At 56.7% G+C, this 9,817-nt stretch overlaps 1 protein-coding gene across 1 annotated transcript in view; it reads left to right on the forward strand.

The window, feature by feature from the left end:
- Positions 1 to 7,233, forward strand: part of LOC101281390 (OTU domain-containing protein 7A) — a 387,881-nt gene extending 380,648 nt beyond the window's left edge. Inside the window, exons 12-14 of the mRNA XM_049706859.1 lie at positions 2,132 to 2,246; positions 2,421 to 2,505; positions 3,598 to 7,233. Coding sequence (XP_049562816.1) covers positions 2,132 to 2,246; positions 2,421 to 2,505; positions 3,598 to 5,037 — 1,640 coding nt within the window. The 3' untranslated portion in view covers positions 5,038 to 7,233. The remainder of the gene's footprint in view (positions 1 to 2,131; positions 2,247 to 2,420; positions 2,506 to 3,597) is intronic.
- Positions 7,234 to 9,817: the final 2,584 nt, after the last annotated feature.

The raw sequence follows: 9,817 nt of genomic DNA on the forward strand, positions 1-9,817 counted from the left end.
CTCCAGGGAGCCATGCTGCCCTGTCTACAGAGGGAGCCTCTACCCCCTGCCCACACCCATGGGTGGGAAGCCGGGGCAACCCTCTCTCTGTTGTTGTGGTGACCCTTGGAACTATGGGACTAGCTCCTGGGTATGGCCCAAGGGAGGCTGGTCCTGAGCTATCCTGCAGCCCTCCCTGGGTGTGACTACCCTGCAGCTCAGCCTGGGGAGGGGCAGCCTGTATGTCACAGCCACATCAAGGCTGGACTGAGCAGTTTGTGGCCTAGGCAGACCAAGTGGCCCCTGACCTCCCAAACCTGAGCACAGTGCCACCCAGCCACATCGAGATGAAAAGGAAATTCTGGAGCAAAGCTGTGTTTCCCTTATATGAGGGGTTAGGGGCTGGGGTAGAGGAAGAGGATTATTTGTGTGTCTTTAGCAACTGGAGGGCAGCACTGAGTCAATGTTTCTGATTTCTTACCAGAAAATCAATTATTAACGGTATTCAATCGTAGATTTTATGTATTTATTGTTTATTGATTTGTCTTTTCTGTTTTTGCCATGATTCCCTTGTCATGAATCTTGGGGAAGTGACACCAGGTTCATGACCAGCATGGGGTGGGGGAGGGGGGAAGTAAGGAGAAGGTAAGGTAAACCCCAGGAAGGAGCAAGGCCCCGTGCATCCTGGAGTGGTGCCTGGGGGCTCAGTGTCCCCAAAGATGGGGCTCTCGGTGCCAAAGGAAAGCAGCGTGTGGGAGGCCCCATGTGTTCAATCAGGCACAGGCAACATCTGGCCGCCAGCATAGGAGCAGGAAAGAGGTGCTCCAGGGCCTGAATAGGCAAGGATAAGCCTGAAACAGGGAGGCCCCCATCCATGAGATTTCAGCTCCTAGCCCACTTCCCCCGCTAGAAAGGGGCCCGGCCACAACTGCCTCCTAAGCCAGTGCGACAGCGGAGGCGAGACCTCCCTGTGGAGGCCGCAGCAGGGTCTGAGTGTCACACCTGAAGGTGCACCAGGCCCTGCACCCACACATGCCAGCCCCAGCGTTTGGGCAGGCTGGTTCCCCAGGCAGCACTCAGGGCAGCACCCAGTGCTCTCTCCACCAGCCACTGGCATGGAGCCCAGCTCCAGCAAACATAGCAGCTGGCCTGGCGGAGCCCCAGGCTGTGCTACTCTGCTGGGGCCTGATGCTCAGGTGAGGCCTGCAGGGGAGCTTAGTGCAGTCCCCACGCAACGCTGTGCCCAGAGGGCAGAAACAGGATGGCTCCTGTCCTCTCCCCGCATTCTTTCTGCCCCTGACAACAAGAGTAAGCCCGTCACTAGGGAGCTGATCCCACCAGGCTCAGAAGCTCCCAGCAGATCCCAGACAAACCTGTAAACAGCAGCCTCCAGCCCAGCCTTTCTGAGGAGGGCCCAGGTTCCCCCAGGGCAGGGGTGTGTTTTGATGAATCCATCCCTGGGTGCAGTGTGGAGCCCATCTCTCCTCACTGCCTTGTCCACCTACGCGTTCCCTCCCCAGAAGGCTCACTGGTCAGCCCTAGAAAAGCTTGCCAAAGCTCCCTCAGCCTGCTGTTCACCCTCAGGGTGCTATCACCACCTGACAGCCTGAGCTGTATGTCACCTGTTCATCCTGTCCCTAGTACAGGATGTGAGCTCCCTGTGGCAAGGGCCACAGGGTCCGTGGGTCCCGCAGCAACACAGAGCAGGTGCGCAGGCAGTCCTCGCTCCCGTTCTCTGGGAGGAGATGGGCGGGCCTGGCCCCAAGCCCCCTCCCAGGTGACCTTGCTCACTGCGCTGTCTGGCCTGGGTCGTTCGTTAGAAACCACAGAAGCAGTAATAGCTGTTTTTTGTCTGCTGCCCAAGGACGGCACCTGTCTTTTGACCCAGGTCAAGCCCAGGTCTCCAAATGCTCTTCAGCCTCCACAATAAAGAGGAAACTTTTTAAACTGTTCACGGTGCGTTTGAAACCTCCGGCCTTAACACCCCTCCTGGCGTAGAGGTCCTGTGTACAACTCCATTCGGTTTCCTCAATCATGGAGACACCTGGTCTCGGTGGCCTTTTCCTGTCTTCCCTGGGGGTCACGGGGACTTCGAGCCTCCCATCCCCGCCCCCGAGCCACCTGGCACGGGTCTCTCTCTTTTGCGTTCCAGCCGTGATCCCCCTGACGGATTCAGAGCACAAGCTGCTGCCTCTGCACTTTGCGGTGGACCCCGGGAAGGACTGGGAGTGGGGGAAAGACGACAATGATAACGCCCGGCTGGCCCAGTAAGACCGTACCCTGTGTCCCCTCCCCTGGCGCCCTACGGGGCGGTCTGTCTCCGGGCTTCCCAGGGAGGGGCTGGACACGGCGCCCCTGCTCCTCGGGGCTGGCTGGCTGCACTGGCGGGGTGCGCGAGGGCGAGCTGGGGCGCATCTCACTCGGTGTTCCTCTCTCGATAGCCTGATCCTGTCGCTAGAAGCCAAGCTGAACCTTCTGCACAGCTACATGAATGTGACGTGGATCCGGATCCCCTCTGAGACCCGGGTGAGCCTGGCGCGCGCCGGGACGGACGGCAGGCGCACTCGGCCCGGGGCGGGCAGGCGAAGTGCATCCCAGCCTTGCCCGCGGCCCCGCCGCCCTGCCGCCCCGGCTGGGCTGCAACGCGTGCCTCTGTGCGCCTGTGCCTGCGAGTCTGGACGTAGGCGCGCGCTCCGGCTAGGGGAGTTTTTGTCCCCTTACTTTCTCCAGAGCGACAGGAATAAACACGCCCACTCAGAAAACAAACCGTAGGCAACTCACAACACAAAACTCTCTCTTGCCGAGATGGGAACACGATGTGCTGCCACGGAGCGGAATTAACTATAAAACTGTGTGTGGGTCCTTGGAAAAGGCAGGGAACCGAGGGCGCGATTCCTCGGCACCCCCTCCTTTTCTTCTTCTCTCCTCTCTTTTTCTCCCCTCCATGAGGGGAGGGCTGTGAGACAGGGGGCTGGCGCCCCACTTGGCCCCCTCCCCCAGGGAGTACCCATGCTGGCCCTGCCTCCAGATGCTAAGAGGGATTCGCTTTAAGTATCTGATGTTTTTGTGATCTCAGTAGTAAAGTCCCAGGAAAAGGGATTTGTTTAAAAAACAAAAATTACAAATAATTGGCCCTCCCCAGACATAAATTTACTTACCCATAAAGTCGGGCTCGTAACGAATATTTTTTAAGTTTCATGAGGAAAGCAAGGAGGGCAGTGCCTGGCACACAGTACCCAGGACAAACTGGCACTGCTCAGAGTGCTTTGTACTCCAGCGTTTACGTGTATCTAAACTTCACAGGGCTCCCTGAGGCAGGTCCCGATACCCCATGTTACTGATGGCACGAGTGACAGTGGATGGCAGTCTGGCTCCAGAGTCCAGCTGCCTGGAGTATGTCATGACGTGGCTGTGGGTGTTCTTTTCTCACCCCCACGAGGGCTGTGAAGGCAGCGGCTCTAGATCGAGAATCAGGAGACTCTCAAGCTGGGACACAGCTCGGGTTTCGGGCAGTGAGGCCAGAAGCCACACCGCGGCGGCGGGGTCTGCCTCCACCGGCCGCGTGGGGCCAACTGATCTCTAACCTCCTCCCGTCCCTGCCCTCCCTCTCCCCTGCAGGCCCCTCTGGCGCAGCCGGAGTCCCCGACGGCCTCGGCGGGGGAGGACGTGCAGTCCCTGCCCGACTCGCTGGACTCGGACCGCGACTCGGTGTGCAGCAACTCCAACAGCAATAACGGCAAGAATGGCAAGGACAAGGAGAAGGAGAAGCAGCGCAAGGACAAGGACAAGACCCGCGCGGACTCTGTGGCCAACAAGCTGGGCAGCTTCAGCAAGACGCTGGGCATCAAGCTGAAGAAGAACATGGGCGGCCTGGGCGGCCTGGTGCACGGCAAGATGAGCCGCGCCAACTCCGCCAACGGCAAGCACAGCGACCCGCCCGAGCGCGGCAAGGAGAAGAAGGCCAAGGCGCGCAAGGGCAGCAAGGAGGAGTCGGGCGCCTCGGCCAGCACGTCGCCCTCGGAGAAGACCACGCCGTCGCCCACGGACAAGACGGCGGGCGCGTCGCCGGCCGACAAGGGCGGCGGGCCCCGCGGCGATGCCTGGAAGTACAGCACGGACGTGAAGCTGAGCCTCAACATCCTGCGCGCCGCCATGCAGGGCGAGCGCAAGTTCATATTCGCCGGCCTGCTGCTCACCAGCCACCGGCACCAGTTCCACGAGGAGATGATCGGCTATTACCTGACCAGCGCGCAGGAGCGCTTCAGCGCCGAGCAGGAGCAGCGGCGCCGCGATGCCGCCGCCGCCGCCGCCGCCTCCACGGCCAAGCGGCCGCCGCGCAGGCCAGAGGCCGAGGGCGCGCCGGGCCCGGAGCGCGCCTCGCCGGGCCCGCCGGCCGGGCCTCCCACGCAGCTGGTGCTCAAGCTCAAGGAGCGCCCGAGCCCCGGGCCAGCGGCGGGCGCGCGGGCGGCGCGGGCAGCGGCGGGCGGCGCGGCCTCCCCGGGCCCCGGCGGCGGCGCGCGACGCGCGGGTGCCAGCGGACCGGTCCCGGGCCGCAGCCCCCCGGCGCCGGGGCGCCAGAGCGTCATCCACGTGCAGGCGGCGGGCGCGCGGGACGAGGCGTGCGCCCCGGCCGTGGGCGCGCTGCGGCCGTGCGCCACGTACCCGCAGCAGAACCGCTCGCTGTCGTCGCAGAGCTACAGCCCGGCTCGCGCCGCTGCCCTGCGCACCGTCAACACGGTCGAGTCGCTGGCGCGCGCCGTCCCAATAACCCTGCCCGGCGCGGCGGGGGCGGCGGGCGCGGCCGAGCCCAAGTCGCAGACCTACACCAACGGCTTCGGCGCGGCGCGCGACGGCCTGGAGTTTGCCGACGCCGACGCGCCGGCCGCGCGATCGAACGGTGAGGGCGGCCGGGGCGGCCCCGGCGCGGGGCCGGCGCAGCGGCGCTGCCAGCGCGAGAACTGCGCGTTCTATGGACGCGCAGAGACCGAGCACTACTGCTCGTACTGCTACCGCGAGGAGCTGCGGCGGCGGCGCGAGGCGCGCGCGGCCCGGCCCTGAGCGCGCGCCGCGGCCCCGCCGGCTGGGCTGTCCTCTCCACGCTGTTGGTGTCTCCTCCGCGCCCTGGTCCACCGGGAGGCCGGCGATCCTCTGTCCGTGCTGTGTACGTGTTTGGTCAAACGTTCCTAATGGTGCCTGAACCTACACTGACGCCACTCAGGTAGTAGACGGATAGGAAACAAGTCATACTGTTGGAAGTGGGTGTGCTAGCTAGCATCTGCCTCGTACCTGTGGAAACTCAATAGCCATTGCAAGGGTATTTTTGTTCTTCAATAAGAGAAATAAAGAAATTTGCAGCCCTTTGTTTTTAGAAGGGAGTGTTTTACATGCCTTTTTTTTTTTTTTTTTTTTCTTTTTTCCCTAACCCGGCGACTGACCTCTTCCATGTAGCGGTCACCTGCGTGCGATTGTTGCCACCTAGGGTTTCGAAGCAAACGCGCGGCCCCGGGACCGCGGTGGCGGCTCTGCCTCGGGCTCCCACCTGTGCCCCTCCCGGGTCCCTGGAGGACAGGGCGGTTGGCCTCCCACTGGCGCCCTGGTGGTCCCTGTGACCCTTTAGGAATACACGGCTCCATCTCATAAGCAAAACCTCCTCCCACAGTCCCCGGCTCGAGCGACATTCACACTGCCATCAAAGTCGCGGGCGTCTGTAGGATGGGCACCGGACAACCTACCTCGCAGGGCGCGGTGAGGTGTAGCGATCACTCCCGGTGCCGGGCAGCTCAGGCGACAGGAGCTTTCCAAAGACACCTTGGGGCCCAAAGGCAAGGTTCCGAACTCACAATTTGGAGTTGACCATATATGAGCAAAGATGACAGCCTGCTCACATTTCTCCTTCGAAGACACTTCCTCAATGCTCTGTCACCAGAGTGGCCCCTAGGAAGCGACCATCGGTGCCCCAGGAGAGAGGCGAGAACTTGACCCTGCGGTCACTGTGTAAGCCCCCTCTAGGCCGCCCTGAAACCCGGCCTGCGCCTCTTTCCAGAGGGGAGGGGCTGAGGGCCGCCGGGAAGGAAGCCCACCCCCACCTCCCCCTCCACCCGCATCTGTCTGGGATCAGCCAGGTGGAGGGGCACCGCTCCCATCGGGGTCCCCTCTGCAGGGTGCGGGTAACCCTGACTGTGGCTCCGGAGCACATGAGGGGCAGCCCCATCCCTGAGCAGTCCCTATTTTGGTGCCTCCTTACATTTCTTGAGGAAAAAATAATGTGTCCTTAGCTACCCTGTTCTGAGCAGCAATATGCAGCGTCTTCCTTCCAAGATTACCTCTGGAGAATACCGTTCTTGGCCAAGGACACTGAGGCGTTAAACCTGCCTCACTAAGGAAAGATCTCGTTTCCAAGAAATACAGATACGATGGGTAAAATCCTCACTAGCAAAAGAATCCTTTAAAACCTGTGAGAGCCTTAGAATAGCCTCTAATAATCCCAAGAAAGAGAGGAGAAAGCACCCAGCTTCTCTGTGGGTGTATCTTCAGAAAACACAGGAGGTAGACCATCTCTTCATTGGCGCCAGCTTCTCCTTCTCCAGAAAGGATGCTTTCCCCCGAGATAAAGAGCAGAAAAAAAAATATATATATATATGGAAGGGGATTTTTGTTTTTACTTGTTTGAAGAATTATTGATATAATAAACTAATTTGAGTATCTCCTGTGAGTAATTTCTTTTTGTTTTTAATTGTCCACAGCACGTGGAGTTTTCAGTAATTTATTCAAGGTTTACATAAGTGGTTCCTTAAAATTATTTATTAAATAGGATCTTAAATTTTTCGAAAGTTTTACTTTTCGTGCTAAACGATACTTTCAGTGTGTGGTAATTACTAACATTCATGTCCTTCATATTACTGGGGTTTCTTTTGTTAAAAAAAAAGTAGTTTTTAAAAATTCTCTCCTCAAGAGGGTTTGTGGCAGCTTTTTGGACTGATTCTTCACGTCATGCTGACCAGCTGCTTTGCCATCCAAAGCTGTGAGGTCACAGGAAATAAATATGGCTTCACGTGTAGACGCCAGTTCCTGCCCTGCATCTCACAGAAGGTGGAACAGCCAGCCTGGAAAATGCTCCCCTGCGCATTCAGAAACCAAACACACACGCACAAGAAGTCAAGGAGGCAGAAAGTAATCTCGTGTTTGTTTTTTAATTTTTTTAACATGAAAACAGCCAACCAGAAATTTCCAAAACTGGCTGTGCAAATATTTTATCTTTCTCATGCTCTCTGCCAGGTTAAAAAAAAAAAGGGGGGGGGGAAGGCAAACTGAGAATAAAAATGGTCCATTTGTAGTACCAGAGGAAAAAGGAAAACCTTTAAAGCCAGGCAGTGTTATTTGTAGGTAATATCAAAAAACAGTGACCTGTTCTAGCTCCTCGGATTTCAGGGTCACCACCACCACACCCACATCTGACATATATGCCATAAATAAGAGCCTGAGATCCAACCCCAGACCCCACCCCCAGGCTCCTCCCCTCCCCCCCACAGCATGGAAGACCCCTGCACCGGCCGCTCCATGTGCAGGGCGCCTGTGGGTGTCACTCCCATCTGGTACGATGCCCTCCGTCCACATCGTTTACAAATAGACGTCTCCTCTTGTGAGAGATCTGGATCCATCCTTCCTCTAAAAACAATGTTAAAAACTGAGAGAGCCCACTGTTCCCTTAAATGTGCTAGTCCAGCCACCCACCCCACCCCCGCCCCAGTGTTCACAAGAGACCTTTAGCCCTGGTCCCAAGCCAGACATCTCTCAGGCGAAATGAGTTCATCAGGCTGGACGGGAACTATTAGAAACTGCTGTGTTTCTCACGTGTGGGTCAAGAGGTCCTCTAATGCCCTTCTGTGACTTAGGGGCCCTTTGTGGAGTGGGAGGAAAAGGAAGTGGATTGGGGGTGCTAGAGAAAAGGAAGACGGCCAGTCCCGATTCTAGAAAGGCCATGAGCCCCACCTAGGCACAGGTCCTGGACACGGGCTGAGCAGCTGCCCCACCTGTGGGCTGCCTTCCCCAGCCGGTCTGACCTGGCCAAACTTCCCTTTCTGGAAAGGTCAGATGTCTCTTAAGTGACAGCAAGTTTCCAGAAGGATCCCAGATACTTCTAAACCCCAGTGGAGGTTATTTCAGTCATTTGCTTCACACTTCCTGCAACTGCGTTACCTGGGTATATGACTTTTTAAAAAATAATATATTGTGAAAGGAAGGCGTTTTTAAGTGTATTCCGTTTGTAGATTTTATGCTGTTATGTTGAGATTTTACAAGCCAAGTTTAAACTGTACTATAGAAATTATTTTTATATTATTTTCAGAATATGCCAGAGAGCAATATTTTGCACCCTTATATTGTCACAGGGTTACCCCCTTGGGGGGCTAACTTTAGGTTGGGTGGGGCTCCGCTGTGGGCTCTTGGGGGTGAAATGTTTTCTGCTCTTTGTTCAAATCCCCTCTGAAAGTGGAACTGTGTAAATGTCTCCTCTTTTTCCATGGAAAGCTTGATTTGTTTTCTGCTTCTGGATTTTGGTACTGCATCTTTCCTCTTAAATGAATACTTTCTATTCACTAAGTTACTGTGGACCTTTTTCTTGCCTATCACCACCCAGTGGCTCCAGTGGCATTCTGAAAAGTTGGGATCTGTTACTTTACAAACTTTATGTTTTCCAAAGTGATTTGATTTATTAATTCTGGTAGCTTACCGTCAGGAATTTAGTGACTCAAGATAGCAGGGGGCACACCTCGAGGCGTGAAATCCTCCAGGCAGTGCCCACCGCCTCTGGGGCAGGGCCGTGGCTATGTGGCTCTCACCTCCTCGCTTAGCGACTTCAAGCTTATTTTGCGAACTACTCTACTTTGCAGAAATAAACTTAACCGATCAAAATATATTTCACGTTGGTTAAGAAAAAAGGGCTGTACCCATCAGTGGTGGGAAATTTGTGTGAGGAAAAAAAAAAAGGCTTTGCCAAACCATGTGTTCCATTCGCTGTGTCTTTCATGTTTACTAAGAGACGTGGAGTAATGCACGTTTGGGAGGGTTTCTTTCTTTAGGACACGATTCAGTTTTCCTCATTGTGGTGTGGACTTTACAAATTAAGTTCCTCGAGTGCTTTTTTCTTTTTCTTTGTTCCAACGGTTATAATAAATAAGAAGAAAACGTGTGTCGTGGTTGAGCGGACCCTGCCTTGTCAGACCCTGGCCGCTGTGACATTGCCTCTGTCCAGAGTCTGGTTCTGCTGTCATCCGAGCGCAAGCACATCCAAGAAAGGGCCCCACAGTGGCTGGCACCCCTGGCACCAGGGAGCAGGCACCCCCTTCCAAAAAGCCTTAAAGAGGTGGCTCTCTGGAGACCTCCGGTCCCCACCTTGCCCTTCAGTCCTAACTATAAGTTCTCCTTGCTACTGGAACTGGGCCGCTTCGGTGTGGGGCTCCAGGGTGGGGAGAGGTGCCCAGCTTCATTCTTGTTTCTGTCTCATCCCCCCAGTGCCCAGATCCACTCTCCAGCACAGGTCCCAGCGGCCCAGAGCGTGATTCTAACGGTGGATCTGCTGACACGGGGTTGGGCCCAGGGCGCTTCATCCCCAGGAGACCCACAGGGCACACATGATGACGAGGGGCCCCACACTCCCCTCAGGAGGCCTGGAGGCTGCAGGGAGCTCTCCGAGGCACCCTGATCAGGAAGACTTTCATGATTGCTCCGAGCAATGTGCGAGATGGTCTGTTCGCAGTCACGTGGGTAACTTTGTTCCCCAAAACCAGTCCTTCCTCTTCACTCCATGCCCACCCCCAGCAGAGAATAGAGAGGGGGCTGC

This window comes from Orcinus orca, chromosome 2, assembly GCF_937001465.1.
Source record: "Orcinus orca chromosome 2, mOrcOrc1.1, whole genome shotgun sequence".
Lineage (NCBI taxonomy): Eukaryota > Metazoa > Chordata > Mammalia > Artiodactyla > Delphinidae > Orcinus > Orcinus orca.